Source organism: Micromesistius poutassou (assembly GCF_964030765.1).
Source record: "Micromesistius poutassou genome assembly, chromosome: 1".
Classification (NCBI taxonomy): domain Eukaryota; kingdom Metazoa; phylum Chordata; class Actinopteri; order Gadiformes; family Gadidae; genus Micromesistius; species Micromesistius poutassou.
In genome coordinates, this window is record NC_140271.1 from 10,207,452 (window position 1) to 10,234,573 (window position 27,122).

At 50.7% G+C, this 27,122-nt stretch overlaps 1 protein-coding gene across 1 annotated transcript; it reads right to left on the bottom strand.

Annotated features, from left to right (window-relative positions):
• Positions 1-430: 430 nt before the first annotated feature.
• Positions 431-26,829, bottom strand: prr12b (proline rich 12b). Its single transcript, XM_084464999.1, has 16 exons — positions 26,676-26,829; positions 21,515-21,672; positions 20,842-21,003; positions 15,592-20,321; positions 15,123-15,338; positions 13,596-13,670; positions 11,007-12,078; positions 9,869-10,767; positions 8,164-8,280; positions 7,007-7,140; positions 5,743-6,677; positions 4,973-5,092; positions 4,069-4,166; positions 3,701-3,832; positions 2,524-2,619; positions 431-949 (listed from the first exon to the last, which is right to left on the bottom strand). Exons 1-16 carry the CDS (start codon positions 26,756-26,758, stop codon positions 812-814), a joined length of 9,165 nt encoding a protein of 3,054 aa, XP_084321125.1. The 5' UTR covers positions 26,759-26,829; the 3' UTR covers positions 431-811.
• Between the last annotated feature and the right edge of the window lie 293 nt (positions 26,830-27,122).

The following is a 27,122-nucleotide window of genomic DNA, read 5'->3' on the forward strand; positions in this document are numbered from 1 at the left end:
GAGAACAAACAAATAAAGAACACAGATAGCATAGATTTAAATACATTATCCCCTCAATCTTTTTTCTTATTAAAGCTGACAGAAATGAGGGAATTCCTCACAGTCCTTTGAGACCCTTCACTTCCCTTCTTCCATCTTCAGTCTCTTTTTTTAACTTGACCCGCTAGACAACGTCTAGCAGGCGGCTGGCGGCTCATTTAATGCGTACCGCAATAAAACATTATCATTATTATTCAAAAATAATAACAGCAAACAATCCCACATTCGGGAGGGTCCTTTTTAGTTTTTTTTTAGTTTTTAAAAATGTCCTTGTATAAATTATACAAACCATAGTTATTAATACATATTTATAGCGCTTAAATGTGTTGGTTTCTTGGTGTCTGTGTGAGCAAGTGTGTATTTGCTTGTGTATGTATTTGCTTGTGTGTGTGTGTGTGTGTGTGAATGCGTGCGCATGTGTGTATTTGTCGATACACATCTCAAACAACAATGAAAAAAAAAAAAATCTCTTCATTTTTTTTTTATCGTGCCAACCGAAGTTGCCGCTGTCCTCATACTGGACTCGATACTCGTCATCACACATTCACTATTTATTTTTTTATTGTCCGCAAAAATGCTGAGTCAGCGGTACATGGCCTCTTTAATACTCGTACTCTTCTGTCAGGAAAACACTGCAGGCGGGTGACCCCAACGCCTCGCACTATCCAATAAATACTGCTGGCCGGATCTGGAGAGCTCATGTCTTTTGCACAAGTCGTAACTCCTCCACCTCCACCTCCTTCGCCTCCACCTCCACCTCCTCCTCCTCCCCTCAGGCCTTAGCACTAAGGGTGAGCAGCTCCATGAAGGAGGTGAAGAGGGTCTCCAGCCAGCCCTGGTTGGCCATGCACTGCTGCACCACCTCCTCCTGGCCCGGGTCCTCCTCCGCGGCCTGCTCGATGCTGTCTGTCTGCAGGAGGAGGGGGGGAGGGGGGAGGCGGGGAGGGGGGGACAGGGTTAGACGGCGGGAGGGAAACGTACAACAAGGGGTTTTGCTGCTAGTGTTCTTACACCGGGAGCCATGTTTATATTCTGCAACCATTTTTTGGACTGGAGACTTTTGAAGACTAGATTCCAGAAAGTCATCGGTTTACACAGAGGGAAGTAAACACGTGCCCTGGCCTGTTTAGATGTAGGGGCGGGTTAGGAGAGGTCTCTGCCTGGTATGCACACGATCACACAGGTTTTAGATTTCCCTAATCTCAGTGAATGGGCGGCGACAAAGCAACCATATGCCGCTTTTCCACCGACAGTACCAGCTTGACTCGCCTCGCCTCGCCTCGACTTGGCCTGCCTTTTTTTGCGTTTCCATTGGCAAAAAAGTACCCGGCACCTGGTACTGGGTACTTTTTTTAGTACCACCTCCGTCGAGGTTCCAAGCGAGCGGAGTAGGTACTTTTGTGTGACGTAAACAGGCTGCTGGCAACTGATTGGCTTGTGTTGTGTCCGGCGTGGCTGGAGACACGGATGAGCGTTTCGCTGTGTGTGTCGCTCCTTTCGCCGGGCTAGGCTGTGCGTGGTTGTGTGTGTCCGGCGTGGTTGTGTGTGTCCGGCGTGGTTGTGTGTGTCCGGCGTGGCTGGAGTCCACGGATCTGCAAGGGGGACACGGATCAGCGTTTCGCTGTTTCGTTTTAGTGTCGTTCCTTTCCCAGGGCTCGAGTTTCGCCTCCATCAACATTACCGTATGACAACAATAGACGTGCCATTGCGTCTATCATTGTGCTTTTTATTTTATTTTATTTCCCATCATAACCTTTCCCGGGAATCAGGAAATAGTCTTGATCAGATTCAGATTTCCCGGGAATCCCATCTCCCGGGATTAAAACCTAATGAAGACCCACCCACATTGGAGAGGTTCTTTTCTACGACCCGCCCACGTTGAAGAGGTACTTTTTTAGATGGAAACGCGACGTGCCTGGAACCAAACCAAGTCGTGCCGAGTTAAGTCGTGGCGAGTCGAGCTGGTACTATCGGTGGAAAAGCGGCAATAGAGAAGCAGTTTACGTTGTTAGGGATAACATTGTAAATCACGTTTAATGATAAGAGTTGCTAAGGGCTGGAAATCGAGTGGTTTTGACAACGGTGATCTCCGTCTCTCGCATTCCATCACATTGCGATTTCACAACCATGCTTGTGAAAATTGAAGAGAAATTCAAAACACATGTGGCTCGCAGCAAAGTGACTTTGAGTGATGTGAAGGGGAAGTGTTAAAGTGTTTGTATTCAAATATTTTTGTATTTTTTTAATTATTCTGGACAGAATCAACATGCTATTTCCCTGATGACTATAAATAATTATTGTGCTTCTCTCCTTCTTTTACACTTTACAAGCTATGTTTTGGTTCATATAGTTTTTTTGTATTTTTTGTTTATTTGTACTGTGAAATTAAGGTGATTACTCTGTATTGTGAAGCCGAAGCCAAATTTCCAGAAATGGACGATAGAGATCTAATGTGAGCTAGTGGATAAGCCAATGTTTCCCTACCTCCTTCTTGCAGTGCAGGAAGGTGTGATACTTGTAGTGGTGGAGCGAGTGGTAGAGGCTGTACACCCGACATGCCTCTGTCGACAGCTTGAGATCCTGAGAGAGAGACAGAGAAGGAGAGATATAGATATATATATATATATAGAGAGAGAGATAGAGAAGGAAAGATGTATATATATATATATATATATATATATATATATATATATATATATGGCGAGAGAGAGAGAGAGAGAGAGAAGGAGAGAAATAGATATAAAGAGAGAGGGAGCATTTGTATTAGTAATATCAAACGATTTTTTCATTTTTTAATCCCTCAGTCTCGAAAGTCGCAATATGATTTCAAATGCGCACATTCAAATTCAAAGAAGTGGGCCTGCGATGTACAAAGTCATATCTTTACAAGATGATGGCGCACAGTGAACATGATTTAATTGTCAATTTCAAATCGGTTGCATTGAAAGACAGCATACATTTCGTCGAGAAAAGCAGCAAAATAAAATAGGAATTATCAAAGAGTGGAAGTTAAAGGTCCCATGACATGCCACGACATGGGACCTTTAAGGTGTTAGAGCTTAAGTGCCATCACCATCTGTCAGCCATCAGAGAGTGAAACGCTCTGAGAACATCTCTGCTAGTTGACTGCACACCTGCCTCTTAATGAGCCAATTACGATTTTAAACTGCTCCAGGCTCTTTGCTGACCAATCAGGACATCTCTTCCCTGATTGGGCGAGGACTCCATGTTGCCAGTCAATCACAGGTATGTGAACACAACAATGGCAGAGAAACGTAGGGAGGCAGGGACCAGAGAGGGAGGGGACGTTTAATTGGTTGTTTACCTTCAAACTCTTGCTCTCCTCTATTCTCTGTCGTTACAACTCTCAAATCGTCTTAACAGCTTTTTTTTGGAGGGGGGGGGGTTATTTTAGCATTTTTTTATGCTTTGTTATAGAGAGAGATAGAGAGGAAGGTATAGGAGATAGAGGGGAGGACATGCAGCAAATGACCCCGGGGAGGATTTGAACCCGGGTCGCTGCATTGGACTGTGCCTAAATGGTACGCGCCTGTAACCCTGTGCGCCCATTGTCTTAGCAGCTTAAATGCAACAATCTAAATAAAATAAAGAGCACTGTCTGCTGAGGAGAGAGAGCGCCGCTCTGTGGTGGGGGTCTCACCTGGGGCTTGGGTGCGCTCCGCTTCACTCGGTTCAGGGTCTTGCGGTTGTAGCCCTCCCCTCCCAGGTGCACCTTGATGGAGCCGGAGTCCAGGGGGTCCGCCGTCATCTTGGGGAAGACGTGCAGGGTCTCCTGGACACAGAGCATGGGTAGGGGCACGGTCAGGACGGGCCAATGGGAGCTCACTCAAGCAGCGTTCAACACACTGAGGTTCTTTGAGTTGTCCAATGCACGTCCGTACTCATGGTGTGTATTCAACACAAGCGTATGTATTTGTTAAGAGTTGACTCCGATGCCCTTCATTTAAGTCTTAGAAAATGCAGACCGTGAAACTGACCAAAGACACGTTTGTCAACTTGTTTGTTTACCTGATGTTGGGCGTTCATGTTTGCTCTTCTCACCAGCCTCCTCTTTGTTTCGTTGAGCAAGCTGTCAATCTTTCTCATGGGCGGGAGGTACAGCTCGTCTAAGAGACAGGCAGGCAATTCAACGATTCAGAAACAACGTGGGAGAAGGAATCATGAACCAACTAACTCCAAAAGTAAACTAAACAGTTTTTATAAACATAGTTCAGTTTTTATAAACATTTATAAACATTTAACATCATTACAGAAACATAACCTAACTAACTAAGCAAAATAAACAAAATAAAGTGTAACTAACTAACTGATTAACTAACTACCAAACTAACTTAACCTAACACAAATAAATATAAAACACAGAGTGTTTCCCATCCAGGGGTGCAGAGACACACGCACACACACACACACACACACACACAACTCACAACACACAACACACAACACACCATACAAGCATGACCATGAACACACAGACACAGGAGCTTTCTACAAACATGGTCCACCCCCATGGCCCGACCCCATGGTCCACCCCCATGGCCCACCACCCCCATGGTCCACCCCCATGGCCCACCCCCATGGCCCACCACCCCCATGGTCCACCCCCATGGTCCACCCCCATGGTCCACCCCCATGGCCCACCACTCCCATGGTCCACCCCCATGGCCCACCACCCCCATGGTCCACCCCCATGGTCCACCCCCATGGCCCACCACCCCCATGGTCCACCCCCATGGTCCACCCCCATGGTCCACCCCCATGGCCCACCCCCATGGCCCACCACCCCCATGGTCCACCCCCATGGCCCACCACTCCCATGGTCCACCCCCATGGTCCACCCCCATGGCCCACCACCCCCATGGTCCACCCCCATGGTCCACCCCCCTCCCGTCCAGCCTCTGGTGTCCCTCACCATGCGTGTCCTCCAGTGCTTGGATCATGTCCGGGTCCAGGGCCGTGCTGACCAGCATCTCCACGTAGCTCCGGAACATCTCCCTCATGGCTCGGCTGTTCACCCCGCCTCGCAGCGCACCTGGGGGCGTGAGACAGGAAGTGACTTTTAATATAATTGTTGCTGACGTCAGCTGACATAGTGTAGATCGATCCGCAAAACTAATTTCCGAACAAACACGAAAAACCGAACTAATAAAACCAAACAAAGAAAATCAACATGAAGCTTATAGCAAGTGTGTTCTACATGTGTAGACTGGTTAAAGGTGACACATTGAACCACCAGGTGTGAGTGTGATTAGCCGTTACAAGCCGTTTTTTTAAATCTGCCTCTTCCGACATCACAAGTGGGCGTGTCCACCTAGATGTGTACTGGAGAGATCAGTCTACCCAGTGGACTCTAGCAAACGTTGCTCATCTATTCATCTAGGTGGACACGCCCACTTGTGATGTCAGAAACGGCTTGTAACGGCTAATCACACTCACACCTGGTGGTATAATACGTCACCTTTAAGAAAAGCATCAATACTTTAGTACCTGTTTCTGGTGTGATTGATACATGTGGATATGAACAGTGCGTGTTCTGTTGTGACACAGGGGATCACGTCTGTGTGTGTGTGTGTGTGTGTGTGTGTGTGTGTGTGTGTGTGTGTGTGTGTGTGTGTGTGTGTGTGCGCGCGCATGTGTGTGTGTGTGTGCATGTGTGTGTGTGTGTGTTCGCGCCCTGCTGACCTTCGTCATCGCTGGCACCGTCGGCCGAGGAGGAGGAGTCCGAGGATGAGGAGGGCACCTCCTTCAGCCACTTCTTCCTCTTCTTGGGCGGGGGCTCTGCCTTGTCCTTCACCCCCCGGGCCCTGGAGGGCCGCTCCATCACCTTCTCCGCCTCCCTCTTCTCCCCCTTGGGCTTGCTGCGCTCCGCACCTCCTCCTCCTCCTCCTCCTCCTCCGCTGCCGCTCTTCCTCTCCTGGGAGGCCTGGCGCTTCCTCTCCCGCTCCTCGCGCTCCTTCTTCTCCCGCTCCCGCTGCCTCTCCTTCTCCTTCTCCCTCTCGCGCCGCTCCCGCTCCTTCTCCAGCTTCTCCTTCTGCTCCCGCTCCTTCTTCTCCCTCTCCTTCTCCCGCTGCTGCTCCCGCTCCTTCTTCTCCCGCTCCTTCTGCGACCTCTCCTTCTCCTTCTCCTTCTTCTCCTTCTCCCGCTCCTTCTGCTCCTTCTCCTTCCGCTCCCGCTCCCTCTGCTCCTTCTCCCTCTGCTCCCGCTCCTTGTGCTCCCTCTCCTTCTCCCTCTGCTCCTTCTCCCTCTGCTCCCGCTCCTTGTGCTCCCTCTCCTTCTCCCTCTGCTCCCGCTCCCTCTCCCGGCGCTCCCGCTCCTTCTCCTTGCGTTCCTTGTCCCGCTGCTCCCTCTGCTCCCGCTCGTCCTTCTCCTTGCGCTCCCGCTCCTCCCGCTCCCGGGCCTTGCGCTCCCGCTCGCGGCGCTCATGCTCCTCCTTCTCCCGGCGCTCCTTGTCCTTCTGCTCCTGCTTCTCCTTCTCCCTGTCCTCCTTCTCCTTCTGCTCCCTCTGCTCCCTCTGCTCCTTCAGCTCCCGGTCGCGGAGCCGCTCGCGCTCGTCCCGCTCCACGCGGGGCGGGGTCTGGCTCAGCGCAGTGGGCGGCGGCTTGGGGAGGGACTGCCGTCTGCCAATGAGAGGAGGGTACACCCACGGTCAGGCGACAAGGATTCGATAAAATGTGTTTTCATTCATTGTTTTCTTTATTAAATCCCAAAGGGTCATTGTGTGTCCCGACAGACCCATTTCACAGAGAGGTTAACATACGACATCTACAGGTGTCACTCATATATTGATTGATTGACTTCTGATTAGGGGTCTGCTACCTCTGTGTACCAGGGCACAGGTAGTGGACTTATCGCCACAAGTTTGGCCTGCTACCTGGGCCCTGGTACATGACAGCAGCAGACCCATCGTTAGTGTGGTTGTTGTTGTTGTTGTTGTTGTGAGCCTCACCTCAGTGTGAGACCTGCTCTGTGCCATGGCTTCCTGGAGCACACTCGCACATAGTCCTTCTTGTTGACGTTCTCCAAGAACTTCACGTATAGCCGTTGGTATCGCATTTTGGCATCACCAAAGTAGCCAAGGTACTACAGGAGGAGAGATAGAGAGTAGGAATTAACTGCTGATTAGTATTTGAGGTATACACATGAGTGAGTCCTAATGGTGATGATTGACAGTAGTGATACACTGCATTCTGCACGGTTTGTACTGAAACAACAGTGTGGCGATCGTGTTTCCTGGTTGTTTTTAAAACCATTTTATACCTCTCTGGCATCAGATGCTTGTATCGGGTGTGCAGCATTAGCTCAAATCATCTAAAATATTTATTATTTGCATTTTGGAATTTTAAGAGAGTCTACAAAATATAAAATCTCAAAATGGATAGACTGTCACTACATATTACATATGTAGGTTGTTGTGACTCTATTTTCTAAGCAATGGTATTAATGCTTTTTGCAAGAGATAATTAAGTGTTGATTAAATTATTAGACTTTTCAACCCAAGACCACTAAAAAAAGAACTTCATAGCAATATCCAAGAACACCAGAGCACCATAGCAACCAACTAGCACACCCTAGCAACTATCTGAAACACCCTAGCAACCAACCAATTACATCCTAGGAACCACCTAGAACAAGATAAAGACCCGAAGAGAACACAATAGAAACCACCCAGAACATCCTAGCAACCGAGATCACCCTAGCCACCACCCAAAGTACCCAAGAAGCTACATAAAATATAAATAACAGCCACCATAAAACGACAGCACTACTTGACTTCAATCTGCAGTACATTTCCAAAATATCAAGTACTGAAAACCTCCATTTCATCAAGCTGCAGCCAGCAATTTCTTCTGAAATTGTATTTTATATTTTTTTGTATTTATATCCTTCAATACAAATCACAAAGTACATATTCAATCCGATAGCAGGTTCATCTCAAATGCTATCTCTATATGAATAAAGAAACACCTGTTATCTTGCAGTATTTGAAATTGAAATATTTATGAAAGAAGGAACATTCCCTCTAAGAAAGCAGTGGCAGCTTACAGTGTGTTACAGCGTGGGGGAATGGACGGCTGCCAATCAAAGCACAACCGTGTTACTCACATTGCTTGTGGCACAGAACTGCCGCTGTCCGTCTTTGATCTCAGGACTGAATTTCTGCAGCAGGGCCTTCTGCACCCTCCAGATGGGCGGGGGCTCCCGGCCGGTCTGCAAGGCCAGCTAGGAGCAACACACATACACACACACACACGCACACACACACACACACACGCACGCACGCACACACACACACACACACACACACAATAGATGTAAGTCAACTTGGCAGCATAAGTACATAGCACTGATATCGAGGGATTTGATCCTGATCCAAATCTGAACTTCAATCCACAATGTTTTAAAAAACGCTGCATACAGTGTAAATGTGGAGTCAAAACGCCCTCTATAGGGATGATTATGGTTCCACGTTCACGCAACGCAATGACCACGCAGTCGCTTCGACGTAGTCGTGAACCTTTATGGTTCTGCGTCGGGTTCACGTGTCAATATGCATGTCCGTGGTAGAGAGAGAACAAATAGTTGGTTTCTAGCAACTTCTAGCAACAAAGCTGAATACGACTCAAACAATGTGCAACAAAAACAGAAGATAGGCTGCTAGTTGGTCGTCCATTCTGAATACAAAACGTATCTTTTTACCGATTACTAGCGAGTAAAAAAAAAGGTTATGGCTATGAAGGCAAAAGTTACATGTTTTGCCTTCGATTTTTTTACATACAAAGCGTATTGACGGAAATTATATAGTTAGGGGATGAATCAAAGCCCTTGCGGCTGCATCGCCTCGACGCTCGACAATCTTTGGGAGGCGCACGTCAGGCCCTTGCAGTGGACGCAAGGAGGGTCTGCAAGGACGTAACGGGGTCCGTAACCCCCTTGCGTTGCGTCAACGTGGAACCAAAAATAGCCCTTAAGGGTTAAACGCATGCTATTGCATGTTACATTATGCTAATTGGGTTTGCAGGTAATGTCAATCAAAGGGTTTTGGCTTCACCCCCCCCCCCCCCCCCCAAACCTGATGGGAGTGAGGGGAGTTGAACAGCAATAGAAGTATTAAGAAAAGTGTCTCCAGTGTCACCAGCAGGGTGACCAAATGAAAATATGTATACACTTTGATAGTGGGCGAAGACTAGCTCAAAGGAGGTGGTTTATTCTTCCTTCAATGAACGGAAGGGCTGGCATCACACCTGGCCATGTTGTCCTGTCAGGCCACACGTTTAGCCGTGCAACAAAAGACTTGGCCCGTGGCCATTGTTGTTGAAGATACAACATACGACACAGAGCGTCTCATCACAGTCTAGACACTAGCCACTGTGCTGCGTGGCCTCAGGTTTTACTGGTATACACCAGTCATACACAATGGAAAAAAACGGACGCCAATTTAACACTTTTTTGGGGGTTTGAATTCGATCGCCTGCACGAATCCCCTCCCCTGAGCGAAACCAACACATGTCAACACTATGTCAGGGGACACAGTGTTCCCCGACTATTTAACGGTGCAGTGCTTTTTGTGAGACAGGGTGACAAATGTGTTTTCAAAAATGTCGGGGGAACCTGTTGGCATGACCTAAAAACAATGAACACGACATGGGCCGGCAGTAGCTCAGGAGGTAGAGCGGGTTGACTTGTAAACCTAAAGTTTCAATCTTTGGCTCTTCCAAGCCTCGAGTGTCAAAACAAAAGCAAGCGCCGCAAGCGCCGCAGAAATCCCTCATTCGTTCTCCCGTTCCCCCAGTGGGAGTCTCCGCCTTACCTTGAGCGTGCCGATGTCCTCGGTGCGCACCACAAACTCGTCGCGCTCCCGGAAGATCCCCTCGCCGCCACTCTCGCTGTCCTCCTCCTCGCTCTCCCCGGCGATGGCGGCGTCCGCCTGCTTCTTGGCCAGGTGCAGCGAGGTCAGCCTCTGGGAGGCCGGGGCCTCCTCCTCCGGCGTGGGCGGGGACGGGGGCGGCGAGGGCGACGGGGAGGAGGCCGACGAAGAGGCCGAGGAGGAGGAGGAGGAGGCCGAGGGCGAGGCTGGCGGCTGATGGTCGACGATGGATGGACGGGCGGCGGCGGTGGCGGCGGCGACGTCTGCCGCCGACGCTTCGTCGTCCTCCTCCTCCTCCTCGTTGTCGTGGCGGTCCTCTTCTTCCTCCTCCTCCTCTGGCTCTGGGGCGTCGGCCTCCTGATCCAGCTCCGCCTCCTGCTCTTGGTCATGGTCGTGGTCCTGCTCCGAGGAGGAGGGGGGAGGCGTGGTGGAGGGGGGGGGCACGGAGGCAGCCGCCGGCGGGACGGAGAGGGGGGATGTGGCCCCGGCCGGGGGGGAGGCGGAGGGGGGAGGCGAGGAGCCTGCCACGGTCGCGGCTGCGGCGGCGGCGGTGGCGGCGGCCACGGGGGTGGGGTTGGCGGTGGTGGGTGGAGGAGGAGGGGGCGGGACCCTGCGGTCCAGCCCGCACGACCCGTCAGCGGGGGGGGAGGAGGAACTGGGCTCTCCGTCCACCTCTTCTTCTTCCTCCTCCTCCTCCTCCTCCTCCTCCTCTTCCTCCTCCTCCTCCTCCTCCTCCTCTTCGTCAGGCCTGGGGGGGGCCGGGGGAGCCGGCAAGGCAGCTGGCGGGGAGGGGGAGGGGGAGGGAGGGACGGGCGCCAGCATTGGGGGGGCGGACGGCGAGTCTAGAGGGTAGACGGAGAGAGAACGGCAAGGATGTTGAAAGGCAGATCAGTTGCCTGGTAACCAGGAGATGGCAACGCACATAGTGCTACTGTTACTGTTACTGTATGGACTATAAGGGATGTAGCTTAAGGCACAGTTATGGTTCCACGTCCACAGCTAGCCGTCATTAAGCTGGCTAGACACAGACTGACAGAAACTGATAGACAGACAGACAGACACATAGATAGACGGACAGTACCTTCAACTTTAGGAACTTCCAGCATATGGAAGTCCGCGAGTCTTCTCTCCTCCTCCTCCTCCTCCTCCATGCCTCTCTTCCAGGCCTCTTCCATGCTGGCCTCCTCTCCTCGTCTCATCCTCTTCTCCTCCTCGTCGGGGCCTTCTCCCTGTCCGGCCCGCCGCTGCTCCTCATCCTGCTGCTGCTGCTGCTGCTGCTGCTCCTCCTTCTCCTCCGACTCCTCGCTCCTCACCCTCTGCTGCGGGCCCAGCTCCTGCTGCTGCTGCTGCTCCTCCTCCTCCTCCATCTCCTCCTCCAGCGAGTCAAGGTGGTGGTGGTGATGCCGCCGCCTCTGGTGCTCCTCCTCCTCCTCCTCCTCCGTCGCGGTGACCTCCTCCGCACTGGCCGGCGTGAGGAGCGGCGGCGTCGGGGGCAGGGGAGGGCTGAGGGGCGGGGCCCGCGGGCTGGGCGGGGCTTGGGCCACGGCCACGGCGGCGGCCATGGCGGCGGCCAGCGAGTGGGGCGTGTCGTAGAGCGCCGAGATGGCCGAGGAGATGCTCTTCTGCAGGTCCTGGTTCTTGCTGACCGAGTCCTCCTCGTCCGACGAGAAGGAGGGCAGGGTCTCCAGGTTCCTCTTCAGCTCCTCGTCCAGCCGCTTGCCCGGGCTGGGGCAGCCGCTGAGGCCCAGCGAGCCCGCCTCCTCCTCCTCCTCCTCGTCGCCGCCGCCGCCGCCGACGCCCACCTCCCCAGCGGAGGCTCCGCCCACCTCGCCGAATTCCGAGGCCGCCGCTGCCACCGCCGCGAGCTGCTGCTGCTGCTGCTGCTGCTGCTGCTGCTGCTGCTGCTGGTCCTGCTGCGACGGCGGAGGCGGAGGGGGTAAGGGAGGCGGCGGCGGCGTGGACAGCGGACGCATCCCCCCCTTCAGGGAGGAGCAGGGGTCTCCTCCCGCATCCTCGTCGTCTTCCTCGTCGTCGTCGTCGTCGTCGTCATCGTCCTCGCCCTCGGGGCCCGAGCCCTGCTTCTTGCCCGTCTTCAGGAAGTCCAGGAAGGAGGCCACGAAGCCGGGCTTCAGCTCGGGGGCCTTGTCCTCCGTCTGCAAGGGAGGGAACCGCCACAGGGGGTAAGAGACCAGGCAGACCAGGAACGCATTTACACTGATGATGATGATGCCGATGATGATGAATGACGTTACATTGTAATTACATTTGTGCATCATAAGACTCAGTACAGTCAGGTAAAAGGTGCTGCAGGTAAGGTCAAAGAGATATTATTTGAGTGTCCTGTGTTTAATGCCATAGCCATCCGCCAGGAATTATTGAGTGAAATGCGCTGTTTCAAACAACGTTCAATAACATTTCTAACCAATCAGGGAATCTCATCCCTTATTGGTGGAGGGAATCAATTTTGCCTGTCAATCACATGCGCTTACACGCTGTTATAATAGTTCCTCCACAGGTGTTTGAATGCAACAGGAAAAACTGAGCAAGGACCAGAGAGGGGGGAAGCGCTTTTTGGAGTTGTTTACTTTCCAAATCTTGCTTGCTTCTGCCATTTTCTGCTCGCTCCTTGCAACACCCAAATGCTACCTATAAGCTATCCACTATCAGCTAAAAACCAACCACGCAGTACAGTCAAAGGATAAAGAATGGTCCGTTTTCAGGAGAGGGTTACTATGTAGACAAAAAGACAGAAAAATCAGGAAAAGAAGACGTCAAGGCAGCTAAGAAGTAAAATTAAAACAGAGAATATATTATATTTGATAGTGGATATCAAATATAATTTGATGGTGGAGTATGTGTGGAGAATATACCATAACTTTTCCCAGAGATGTACATGTAAATGTAAATATGTAAATGTAAACAGCATCTATATGGCAACAATAAAGATAGATGTGACTATGTATCCAATAAGATGCGCCCACACATTTGATGTTGCCACGGAAATTCCAGTTAAGTTGCGTTATGTGTGCTAATGTTATTTTTGTCCCTTGACAATATCGGTAATACACCTCCACGGACAGCAGGGGGCAGCTGAGGGCTCACCATCAAAAACCGGGTAACCGTGGCAACAGCTACCCTGGCAACAGCCTTCCTCTCCTCTCTGCCTTTCTCTCCCTTTTGTCAGTCAGAGAAAGCGGACTGTCACTCAGGACTATAGAGTCTCCCTCTCGCCCTCTATTGGCGGCCGACACACCATGTATGTCAAAGAACGTAAAAATGAAAAGCAAAAACAACAATAACAACAGAAACGTCTTTAAAAAACCTAGCATCCGTGTGTTGGGTTACAGCGAGCTCCGTTAGACCCACATTCGAGCTGCGTGGAAATGGCTGCAACCCGAAGAATTTCCGTTCGATTCCAACCCCTTTTCCCACCTTAAAGTTCACCCAGGATATAAATAAGGTACGCCCCCCCCCCCCCACCCTCGAGGGAACCCTGCCTTCCCCCGGCCAAGTTTGAATATGTGAGTGTGTGAATTATAGATGACCCTGCAGGTTAGGCATGGGTTTATGGTGCGCTGGTGGTGGCTGTGTACCGGGTGGCGTGTGTGTGTGTGTGTGTGTGTGTGTGTGTGTGTGTGTGTGGGGGGGGGGGGGGGGGGGGGTAGCTCACCGAGCTGGAGAGCTTCTGCATGGTGGCCCAGGCTTCGGGGGTCAGCTCCTCATCCATCTCCCTCTCCCATGTCATCTGTGGCAGAGGATCAAAAGGAAAGATGAAGACACACATTGACGTTAGGGGCCGAACGAATAATCAAATTCAAACCGAAATCGCCATGCAATGGAATGCAATATGCAAATCGTGAAGGCTGCAATGAAAAAATAATAAAAAGTCTTTATTTATTTTATTTTTTTACTGTTACTGTACTGACTGGAGATCAGTAAGATTTGTATTTATTTTTATTTTACAATTCAATAGTTAAATAAAGATGTTATTTCAATTAATCTCAACACATAGGCCTGGCCTAAAGAAAAGAGTGTTTTATATGTTGACTGCTTCCAATGTTGTGTTGGTCATACTACAGAATGATTTATACTTGTTTAGTGAATAATACAGAACATAAGGAACTTTAAAAAGAAAAATTGCATTCTAAATCCCAATCGTAATCGCAGTAATATTGGTCGAAATAATAATAATAATAATTTGATTATTTCCCCAAATCGTTCAGCTCTAATTGACGTATATATATTTTTTGGTACAGTTTCGTTGTCTGGGATGGGGGGGTTCACAGCCAGAGTGATAAGAAGAGTACCCAGGGTGGCTTTGCTAATGTGTTGCAGTGAATAGTTACAAATGATCTATGCGCTCTTTTCAGAGTCCATTGTAAAGAAATTGTATTGTCACCATCAGTCGAGCTGTCAATCAGGATTGGTTTAAAAGGTTGAAAATATACGTTTTATATATACATATATATATATATATATATATATATAAATACATGTGTACATGTATATCTCTGCAGATTTAATGTGATATATGAGAACATAATAATCTACAGAAAGCTTCTTTTGATTATTACAATTGTTCAAATGAAGGCAGGAATCTATTTCTCTAGTAGTGTTTGAAATCACCAGCCGAAATTACTGAAAGATATTGTCCCATCCCGTACATAATTATTTCTTCAGCTCCCCATTCCTCAAGCTGTTTTGCTGTTGTGTATAATTTGACAGCAAAAATGTGAAAACTCGCGGCTTGGGTCACACTTCACTGAGCGCCAGCTCAAACAAAAAAACGAATTTGCGAATTTCCCATAAAACATTTTTTCTAGGACAATTCGCCAGACTCTTCAAATTAGGAGAAAGAGATAATACGAGGCGCTGTGTAACTTACCCACTATATTGACACTTCAAAGTGTGCAGCCTTTCGCGAAGAGAACAATTGTTTCAGATGAAAGCCATGCCACATTATAAGCATATGGCGGCACAGCTAATGATTGGCCCATGTCTCATCATGCACCACACTAGATATCGGCATATCACCAGCATCACCATCAATACCACTGCGAACACACTCCCCATAGCAGGTTCTGAGATTGGTAAAGGTATTTTAATTTAAAAACCCCAGGAAACCTATTAAACGTCCCCCCGTATCGAGACAAAACAGGGATTGTTCCCGGTGATATCTCTCCTCCTGCTGGCTCACCTCGGGAGGCTTCTGCTGCTGCTGTTTCATCATCTTCTCGTGGCTAGGGTTCAGGTCGTTCCTGCCCATGTCCATGCTGGGGGTGGGCCCGGGGCTCAGGCCCAGCGAGGGGGCCGAGCCCACAGAGCCGTCCGACAGCACGGGCTCGTTGCTGGACAACGAGTCCGTTCTGAGCAGGGAGTCTGATGAGGGCATGGAGGGGATTGGCAGCTTGATCTGGAAACACAGGAAGAGCCAGGGGGTCTTTGTAAATGAGTGTCGAAAACAACGGAAATAGGGGCATAGGCAGACCACTAAGAAGGTTATACAGACATGACCAGAGACTACAAATACCACAACTACCGACTACTGACAAAACTACCCCTTGTGGTTCTTTGTACCTATATTGCAATTTGACACAATAGACGGGATATCATCCACCAAAGAGAAGTTACAAAATTCAAATGAAAACGTGTTGGGCTTTGCTTACCTTGATGGGTCGGATGGGCTCCTGGTGCTGGGGGTGCTGTTGGTGCTGGGGATGCTGGGAGGGCTGGCGGGGCGGCTGGGGTGGGCCTTGGTGGTGGGGATAGGGGACATGCTGCTGCTGCTGCTGCTGCTGATGATGATGGTGGTGATGATGATGGAGCTGCTGCTGTTGCTGCTGCGGCGGGGCGGATTGGTGATGAAGGTGTTGATGTTGCATCTGCGGCTGCTGGTGGAACTGCTGCGGGGGCATTTGCTGGGGCGGCTGTTGTACTTGTTGTTGTACTTGTTGTTGTTGGTGATAAGGCAGGCAGTGCGGCTTGGCCATATCCCGGTGCATCTCCAGCATCCCTTCATCCCTCCTCCCTCGCCCGCGGCCCCGGCCCCGCCCCCTCTTGGTCTCCCCCCCGGCGGCCCCCATGATCCCCCTGCAGTAGGGGGGCTCCGGGAGTGGGCGGATGCGGGGCCGGCCTCGGGGCCGTGGGGGGCCCTCGCGTTTGGGTTTGGTGGGCTTGCGCCCCCGCTTCTTGGGCCCCTCGTGGGGGAGGAGCTGCGGAGGGTGTCCCATGGGCGGGTAGCCGGTGGGGTGGCAGAAGTCCATGTCGCCCATCAGGGGGCTGAGTCCGCTCCCTCCGGGGGCCCCGCCCGCCTTCCTGCAGCTGGAGACCAGGTCGGGCAGCAGGTCGGGGAGCCGGCGGCTGCTGTTCAGCCGGATGTCGGCCGGGACGTCGGCCTTGTCCTCGTCGTCTTCGAACTCGTACTCCTGCGCGTAGTTCTTCTTGGACAGGGGCTGGGGCTCCCGTCGCTGCTTGAGCAGATGGAAGGAGCTGGTCTTCAGTAGCTTCTTGGGCCGAGAGGAGCAGAAGATAGGGGACGTGAGGCCGCTGGGGCCGGTGTTGCCGCCTAGTCCCGGCGCGCCCATCATTTTGTTCACCGAGCCGTCGCCGGGAACCCCTGAACCGGCCATTCCCAGGTTGGAGGCCTGGGATTGGATCAGGCCGAGTTGTTCCGTGTTCACAGTGGACGGCAGCTCGTGGCTCTTCAGCGCGTCGAGGTCTAAGTGCATGTTTCCGTTCCCCGTCTCTGGAAGGCCGTGGCAGTACTGTCCGTAGCCTTGGTCGCCGTGGTGACCCATCATGTCGTAGCCACCACCTGCGGCCTTCATGGCCTCTTGGCCCTGCCCCCGACTCTGGGCTATGCTCTCCTGGACCCCCTGTCCGGCTCCAGCGTCCCCGGCGCAGCTCGATTTGTAATCCTCAGAGCAAAACATGTCCTCCATTCCTGGGAAAAAAGATCTGTCTTCATCCTGTAAGAGGGAATCTGGGAAGCAGATGGAGGTGAGCGGTACGAACCTCTGCTGTTGCTGCTGCTGCTGCTGCTGCTGCTGAGTCTGATTGGGTCCTGCTTTGCCCACGGGGCTCACAGTGTCAAACTGGTGCTCTTTAAGCTGATCTAACTGGGAATGCGCCAGTTGTGGCTCAGGCTCCCTCGCTTGGGTCTGTTGCTGCTGCTGCTGCTGCTGCTGAGACGTTGCCATGTTGGCCGCCAGCTGGTGGGGGTGCGCGTGGCTGACGTGGGGGTGCGAGAGCTGGTGGTGGGGGTGGGCCTGGGCTTGGTGATGGGCGTTGTGTTGCGTGTGGGACTGTTGCGGTTGGCTGAGGTGGTGGAGGTGCGAAGGCCCCGACATCATGTCGGGTTCGGAGAGGAAGTCGTGGAGATCCGAGGCGGTCTGCTGGGGGTGGTGGTGCGGCGGGAGTCGGTGCTGTTGTTGCTGCTGCTGCTGCTGCTGCTGCTGCTGCTGTTGCTGCTGTCTGTGTCTGTCTCGGGTGGCGCCTTCCCCTCCTCCGACAGACACGCCCACCCCGAGCCCACCGCTTCTCTCCGGAGCGGCTCCGCTTTCCCTGCTGTTGGTCCGGGAGAGGGACCGCTCCAGCATGTCTAGCGGAGACACCGAGTTCTGACCTCCCTGGCTCTGGTCTCTCGACTGGGACCCGCGGCCGTAGTGCGCTTCCATGGCCTGGGACTGGAGTTGGAGCTGCAGCTGGGAAGACTGGCTCTGGGGGTGCGGATCCACCCCTGAATTGCCCCCGGCAGAGCCCATCATGGCCTGTTGACTAATGGGGTGTTGGTGCTGAGGCGGGCCCTGTTGGGGATCCATCTTGGTGCGCGTGGTGTGGGAAAGCACAGACTGCAGCATGTGAGACTGCTGTGGCTGGTCAGGGGGAGAGTCCATCAGGGACATCGAAGCCTGGCTCTGTCGAGCCTGCTGCTGTGCGTCGGGTGTCTTGCGCAAGTAGGGCATGTCCGTTGCGTCAGGGACCTTCTTGAGCTCCCTGTGAGGGTGACCATGGGAATGGGGCAGGCTGTGTTGGTTGTGCTGGGAATGCTGGGAACGCTGGGAATGCTGCGGATGCTGCGAGTGCTGTTGCTGGGAATGCTGTGGGTGCTGCTGTTGCTGGGGGTGTGCCGACACGTGGGAGCTGTGGTGCGGGTGTTGGGAGTGCTGAGTGTAGGGGTCCCCCCTGCTGTAGTGCACCACCGAGCCCATGGCTTCGTGCTGCTGCTGTTGGTGCGGGTGGGTGCTGTGGGCATGGGGGTTCGAGTGCGGGTGGGAATCTGGCCCAACTCTACTCTGCTCCGACTTGGCCTGCTGGTGCTGCTTCTTCAGCGACATCTCCACCTGGCTGTCCAGACTGCTGCCCGCGCCACTGGTGGCACTGTTAGTGCGGATGACACTCTGTAGGTGGTAGCGCTCCTCCGACGCCTTGTTCATGTCGTAGGGCAGTGCCTTGGAGCCGCCGTCTCTGGCCTGGGCGAGGGTTTGGGCCGAGGGCTGATTGGATGGCTGGGAGTGGTGCTGGGACGGGTGTGGGACGGGGCTCTGGGCATGCAGTAAGTGCTGGATGAGGAAGTCGTCGTCGTCGTCGTCGTCCTCTTCCTGTGGCCGCTCCACTCCCAGCATATCAGCCTCTGATTTGGACTTGGACGAAGAGGGGTGATACGACTGACTCTGAGCCGCTCTGGCGTCTGGGTAGCCTTGCGGCGAGGACATGAACGCTGGGGAAAGGACAGAAGATAGGTATTTGTTGCCACCGGCACCTCCCGGAGACTGCGCAGGGCGAGGGGGGATGGGAGAGTGCAGGCCAGGTCGGATGATGGCAGGGTTGCTGGAGGGGGAAGGGCTAGAGTCGGGGATATGGTAAGAGCTACTGCTCCCCCCGTTGCCCACCGACGTACCCCCACTTCCAGAGCCTGAGGACACGCCTCCAGCAGAAGTGCCGCCGGATCCGGAACCTGGTCCGCTTCCTGATGAGTTACCAGTGCCGCCGTATCCCAGCGACGGACTGCCTGCTCCACCGAGAGAGGCCTGCAGAGAGCCATAACTGGAGTCGGCCCCGTAGACCACTTCTGCAGAAAAAGAGCGTCCTCCTGGCCCCAAACTGCCATACCCCTTCCCGCCAGTGGGAACCGGTCCAGAGCTCAGATCCTGGGCCTGTGGTGAGTTGAAGCCTCCATAAGGCTGTGCAATGTGTGCAGATGGGGGCTGATTAGGCGAGTATGACTGGGCCTGCTGCTGCTGCTGCTGCTGCTGCTGCTGCTGCTGCTGCTGCTGCTGCTGGGGAGGAGTCTGGCCCTGCAAACCAGAGCTGGACTTCACCGCAGTGACGGGGGAGCCGTAAGCAGAGAGGCAGGGCTTGGGAGCCGCCTGCTGGACAGGGGTCGAAGAAACCACTGGAGGGGGAAGTGGGGGCGGAGGAGGGGGAGGCGGAGCTGACTGTGATGAGGGCTGTTGGCGCGAGGGGGCCGACGCGGCGGAGCTGTTGCCGGCGCCGCCGCCGGAGGCCGAGGAGGAAGATGACGAGGTAGAGGAAGCGGAGGGGGGCGTGTGTGGGGTGCGGGATGACGCCGAACCCGAGGAGGAGTAGCCGCTGCTGGAGCCAGAGCTTTTGGTTGCCTTGGGGCCCGCAGCGGAGGGGGGGGCTGAGGAGGCGGAGGAGGAGGCGTAGGGGGCCGGGATGGCGGGACGGTAGGCCTGCGCCTCGGCCCGGGACGAGGGCTTGGGGTCCGAGGAGGGACTGAGCTCCCCGAGGGGGCTGCAGGACACCCCGGCGTGCCGGTGGTGGCTGGAGAGCTGCTGGGGGTAGCCTGGCGCCCCCCCGCAGCTCAGGTAGTGCTGCAGGGGGTGCGGCGCCGAAGTCTGCAGCTGGGACTGCGCCGACGAGGAGCGCTGGTAGTGCTTGATCACACTGTCCTGCCGGGGGATGGCGCGCTCCTGCGGGGGCTGGGCCTGAGGCGGGGCGGGCGCCGACGAGAACATGGAGGTGTTGTACAGCTGGGATGACTGGTCCTGGAGCTGAGAGGACAGCAGGTTGAACTGGGCACTGGAGAGGTGGCGACCGGAGGAACCGGAGGGGCCTTGGGACTGGGGAGGGCCCGGGGGGTCTTGGCCGCCCCGGTAAGCAGAGGCGCTCTGTGAGGACAGCAGGCGGTCGAAGCCCAGGCCGGGCTGCGAGGGGGATTTGATGTGGAGCAGGGGGTCGTGGGGGGAGAGCAGGCCATTGGATGTGGGGCTGAAGGTGCTCGTGTCTTGGAGGGAAAGCGAGGGGGTGAAGGAACGCCCAGAGAAGGGGGCCGGATGCTGATAAGCGGAGAGGGCGGATGACGATGGGAAGGAGCCCGAGCCTGGGAGGGCCCCCGAGATAAAGAGCTCAGCGGGGGCTGGCGTGTGCATGGCTAGGGGACAAAAGGATGAAAAGGGTGTGGATCAGGTATGTGTTGATACCAATTTTGATGTGTCAATACTGTTTTCCGGTCCTAAACTAGGTAAAATCCCAGTACCCAGGCAGTCAATATGTGACTTTACTCACACAACTACTTGAGTGGGGCCCATTAAACATTACCTACATTTTACCAGGGCTCTAGTGCGAATCCCACAACAACTTCTGCAGGCTGTAAAACGTAACTGCACTGCCTTTTGGTTAAAGCAGAGCCTTTTTTTGGCCTTTCTTATTGTTGTAAAGCCACCATAGATTCACAGCAACTCTACAACTAAACCTATGATAGCAATTTTTCAATTTCAAACTATTTTAGCCCATTGTTCAATCTGATTTCAACATGAATAACCTCCAACTGCAGGCCCACATGCCTATTATTTTACCACACATGCACTGGTTTATTTTTAATAACATTTTGGGATTATTTGAACAAACAAAAAACACCAACCAACATCTTTCCCTAACAAACACCCACTCACCAGACTGCCAGGAGGGAGTGCGGAACTGGGAGAGGAGAGAGGAGGCGGAGGGCGGAGGCTGGGGGCCCCGGGACTCAAGGGCTGAAATCAAGTTCATGACTGACGGGTCGTGACCTGAAGGACTTCCATGGTGAAGGCCGGCATCAAAAAGTCCTGACAACCCTGAGGGAACAAATCAAAACCACAACAAAAGTCAAGAAGAAATCCGGAGAAAGAAAGATTAAAATGGTCCAAGCTCAGAAGTGAACAAACAATACATATGCAGAGATAGATATTATTTCAATGCTCGATATATATGATTTGGAATAGGCATTATAAAACATAATTGTTCAATATTGTTATAGCTTCGTATTGTGCTTAGTAGGTGTTTAGATATAAAAAGAAAGATGAAATCTGGCATACGATGTCTTTATATTCCTTGTCATTATACACTTTATTTTTTATAATCTATAAAAAGCGCATACAAAAATTGCTCCAGTTCAACACAAGGTGTTTTCTCCTTGGCACACTCTACATTGTGATTAATGTCTAATGTACATCTCTGGTAAAATATAATGAAATTTAACCCTTTGGATTCACCAGCCCCGACCCATACCTACTGTTACCAGGCAACCACTTAAGAATCAGACCTGTTATTTCTAAAGATGAAGCGCACACTTTTATCAAGCCTTACCTAGGCTCCGCCCAGCTGCCCCCCAGGCTCCGCCTTGTCCACCGCTCCCTGGATGGTGATTGGTTGTATAGCCCTGCAGGGGGTGGGGGGTGCCATAGGCCTGGCGGTGGAGCAGCTCTGAGTCGGGGTGGGAGGACCTGGAGCTGCCATACACCAGGCTGAATGGGGATGGGGAGAAAGGAAGAGGAGGAGAACAGAGAGAAAAATGGGGTTCATATTTTTAAGCCTGATCAGTACCAAATTCAAAAATGAAAAATTATCAAATTATAATTGACCAGAAAGCCCCGTGTCTTAAGGGGTGGTTTTTTTTTGGGGGGGGGGGGGGGGGGGGGGCTGCTATTAAATCTCAAAGTTAAGTCTCAGTGACGAGGATTACAAATGAATGTGGGACAAAGGTATTTTTATAAATATATGTGGAAATAATTGTTCCCACTTTACGAAAACGCTTTCAAAAGGTGACCAGTAAATTGACGTATCAAGCAGGCGGAGTATTGGGAAAGAGCCCTTTCATATGACTATAACAATACCAAAGCTGTAGAACTGACAATGGTCTACAATTGATCTGTATTAGGGATGTGAATAACTAAAATTTTTCATGGTCGAATAATCAGTGGGTGGTATGAATGAATAATCGATTATTCGATGTGTGCCGACATTCACAAAGGCAGCCATGGATCATCGGCAAGAAATCACTCAATATCTTTAACGCAAAAAAACAAACTTTAACAGTGATCAGTGTTTGTGTTGTATGCATATATATTAATATTTATGCTGTGTATTGTGTATATTGTTTTTCTGTACATGATTAATAATAAAAAAAACTAATAGTTCTACAGAACCAACATTAGTTCCGTCCGTTAATTCTTGTTTATTTGAATGGGCAAAAATGTTAACGGTCCAAATGTTAAAAATCGGCTTTGACCCTCGGGAACGAATAATCTAATAATCTAATATTCTGACCCATCCCTAATCTGTATGCGAGTGCTGCGTCGTAAAGGGAAGAGCATACTGTAGATCAACCAAAAATCTACTTCATCAGGGCTGTTTTTTCCTTTATAATAGCAATTGCTATAATTCTATCGACAAAGTCATTGTGTGGAAAATTAAACATAAATTATGAACATGAGCGATGAAAGCAGAGGGATGTATTGAGCATATGAAAAGATGGAATACAGCGAATCTACAGCTACAATGCTATACCCACATACATTTCAGATACAAATCATGGTTCCTGAGCAAAGTACCTTACATGACACTATAGCTCCCTCAGGTATAGGTGATGGATTGCCCTTCAAACCAACATACAAGCTTCAATACTAGGTATTTATGACTTCCAACAAAAAACAAAAACAAAAAAAAACCCTAATCTAAGCTAAGATATAGAACTAATACAAATCTGACGCTTTTCTACAGCCTATATTGGCAGGCACTTTAATGGAGAAAGAATATAGAAGGAATCAAATCCAACCAATGTCATTGAAAGCTAATATAATATGCTAAATATCTATATTGATTTTGAGAGTTTCACATTTGGTGTTTTAGTCATTGGGTTTATGTTCCAATTTGTAACAGGTGCAATTTGTCATGGTTAGAGTTAGGGTTCTGAATTAAAATCATGCAGATGTTATTTTAATTAATTGATTAGTTGGACAACCGCACAGTTTAGTGTATCAAATGCATTGCAATTATAGGGGTGCAACTATATAACCTATTCATTATTTCTGTTATCATTTTTTGTATGTATTAAATTAATCATATCATTTAAAAATGCCAATTATAAGTGATGGACTAAATCTACAAAAGTAACCTAGTATTCCATAATTGACTGGCATGTATTAATATGAAGTAATAAGTATTTGCATTTCTGATGCTATAAACTGCAAGCATTTCATATTTTCACTTGGGGAATGATTAAATCGACTAATCTTGTCCGACTGATAAATCGACTTATAATTTCATGACTATTCAAGCATAAATCTTTGGCTATTCAATTAAGCTTTACCAAGCACCTTGTTATCCTATGTTTGATGTGTGTGTGTGTTGTTATTTGTACCAAAGGACAGGTGCCTCTGTATGTTGGTGGGCTGAGATTGTGGTTCGGCCGTTAAGTTAGGGATAGTGACAGAACAAGGGGCGCATGGCTCTCGTGACTCAGCCTTTTGCTGGGTGTGAGGCAAGCCTGTCTTGGACTGAATGAGCCCCTATGGCCCGGGCTCTGTCTGAGTACTGAGCACTTCCCCTGTCTCGTGAGAAGTGGTCCATCATTTCAGGTACTGCGTTTTTATGGCTTGCAACGTCCCTTTCCAACCCCCCCCCCCCCCCCCCCCCCTTTTCTACTCGCACAATCCAATCAACAGAGATCCCAAGCCTCTACCTGAGAATCAGCCGGAGTTGGACTACCCGTGACATTTAAATTTAATTTCCACAAGTTGATTATGTAATTTTGCATGATTTCTGAGTCCTCTTACAAATGCACTCTGAATACAGTGTTTTTCCGAGTGTGCTCTATTGTTCTCTACGCTGTAGGCCCTTTTGATAGACGGCAGTTCCAATAATTAATTGGGACCTTTTACTCAATTGTAATGTTTCTTGGTGTTTTTTGTTTGTTTGACGATCACATGCACGGAAAGGCAATCAAGATGTATAATCCAATATGTCTGAAATGTGTGTGTGTGTGTGTGTGTGTGTGTGTGTGTGTGTGTGTGTGTGTGTGTGTGTGTGTGTGTGTGTGTGTGTGTTTGATCATATTTCACTGTCTGACTCTCTGTTTACTTTGTATTGTGACATGCTGAGCTTTTCACAGGCTCAATCTGGCAGCAACAGAGACGTGTCTGAGGGGTACCACTGTCGTACATTTTGAATCAGCACTAGAAACTATAATACAGATAACCTGTGATTGAATAACTATTCATGCATCGGCATTTGCCATTAGAATTGGCCAGACTCTGCAAATTATACTGCAGAGATGAATTACACTTTAAGATTTTTTTTTAATACTAAATGGTACAGTTGAATCTCACATCATAAAGAGGCATGTATAAAGCAAAAGGTTACGAGGTGAGAGACCCCCTAAAGGTATTGATGCAATTGTGTGTGTGTGTGTGTGTGTGTGTGTGTGTGTGTGTGTGTGTGTGTGTGTGTGTGTGTGTGTGTGTGTGTGTGTGTGTGTGTGTGTGTGTGTGTGTGTGTGTGTGTGTGTTTTAGGGGTCAGTTACTATGTAATAGCAGCTAAGGGTAATCGACATAGGTCTAATGAGTTAGATCTAATATAAATTGGTATACCTAAGACAAGACAGACACGTGCTCAAATTGATTAACATGGTCCTTAATAAAGTGCATACACATTGGATCGCTCTTGTTTTATTTTCCCCTGCCTCATCAGAGGACAGTTATCAGGGAACATACACGTTCGCGGAAATCCACTGCAACGATGCTTTTGCGAAATGAGAAATTAAAGTGAATTTTGCAGGCAGGGATGCAAGGCATGTACTAGTCCCCACATAGACCCACACACAGGACTCCAGACTGTAGCGAGATTGATTCGGTTGTCAAGGAGACTAGAAATGTGTAGCTGGGTCGAGTCTGAGGTGTAGCTAATGCAACATAGCTAGACCAGGTCCTGCGTTTTGACAATGCACATGAACGTAAACGTTTGCGTTAGTAGACCGAATCGACGCCTACTGTAATATAAAGAAATATATCGAATCTGCGGGAGCGTGAGGAAAACCAATTGGTCTCCGTCTGATAGCTAGCCTCTAGCTAGCCGCTAGCCAGCGAAGTGACCGTAGACGGGAGCTAGCTTATGACTCCATCTATGGCTGTCTTTATCGGTAATTAGCCAGTGCTAATCTTAAAACGAGCGACATATTTTCAAGTCAAATTAATCCATTCCTCAATTTTTATCAAAAAAATAAAGAGTGCATATGCTCTTTACATGTCTTAGGGACGCCTTGGTGTGTCAATGAAATGTGCAGAATCACCAGCGGTTTAATAAAGGTGCTTTTTGAATAACCAGGGGAGACTGCTAGGGCTAGCCGGATGCTAACGTGGAATGTAAGTAATTAGCATTATATGATGTGTGTCTGCCCCACACCAAACACAACGTTAACACGTGTAACGCAATGGTGTTACGCCTGGAGTGGTCCTGTCATATTGCATAATAATAATAGCAATTAATGTTCCCGTAACTAACAGAAGCCCAGTCACACGTGTCATGACAAAGTGCCATAATGTAACGTTAACTCACTGAGCTTGTCGTTTTCCTGTTTATGAAGGGTAATAAGCATGCAACATGAACATGCGTAGCGACTGTTACGGATTGTTTTAATGTAACATGCTCATATATGCATATGTGCCTTCTGTAATTACATGATGGGTGAGTGGAAGGGCATGATGCATTTCACGTATAAACATTCAATAATGCATGTGCGTGCCGCGGATCGATTCGTCCACATCGATATCAAAACCACAAATGTCATAATGTGACGAGAAAGCAGACTCGACGCCGTAATGTTTCCCTCATAAAACACGTAGGATGCGAGACAGTGAGCTACTAGCTACAGTAACGTTACCAGCCAGCTGCCGAGAGTGCAGTAGCTCTTGTGCATTGCACTGCCAAATGTATTTGATTTGTACTGCTAATTACTGAGCCACCAATCAATCGCATCTGAAGGCATGAAATCAGGGTCGTTGTGCCATAGCCTTGTATTCAAACACGTATGTGGCCGTGCGTTAAATGAGGGGGGGTTGGGGGGGGTGAATTCCAGCGCAATAGCCATATCTAATATTGTTCTTTCATATTTGATAATACGTTTTGCAAGCGGCATCCACCGACCCATCCCCCTCTTTTCGCCCTCCTCTCCTCTGTCTGGGTATACCTTCCGTATCATGTGTTAACCCCCTCGATCGCATTCCTTGCGTTTTCGAGACACCCGCTTCCCCCCCCCCATCCCCCGTTAATGACAATACGGACCCGTATACCTGCGAGATGCAAACAATGTAACAGAGCCGCCGTGTCGACTGGGTGCGAATGCGGTGGGAGCGACGGTGGGAGCGTGGATCGCGGTGCCTCTATCGGCATGGGCATTGTTAGAGCAAGCTAAGCATATTTATGCATCCAGCGTAGTCTGGTCTGCTCATGCACGGGGCAGCAAACGCTTACCTTGCTTTCGCCGATCGCTCGTAACTCCATCCCGTACCAGCGCCCAAATCACCGAATCCAGTACCAGGATAATTTCTATCCATTAAAGAGATACTGAGGTGATGAAGATGGAGCGTTATTCAAGGGGGGAAGGGGATGGGAGGATATGCCTTGAATTCTTGCACGCTATCACTCCCTGTGTCCTCTTTTTTTCCACTGCTCCGTATCTGTTTATTTCTCCCGTTTCACGAGCGAGTCCTCAAGACTGGGACCAGCGAGGAGGGGGAGAGGAATGGAGGGGAGGAGAAGGAGGAGGAGGAGGGGGAGCTGGAGGATACAGAAAGGGGAGGAGGGGGTGGATAGAGAGAGAGAGACCGAGTGAGAGAGAGTGAGTGTGGGGGTGGGTGGTGGGTGGGGACATGGGAGGGGTGGTGGTGGGGGGGGGGTCTCACCAACCACCACCACCAC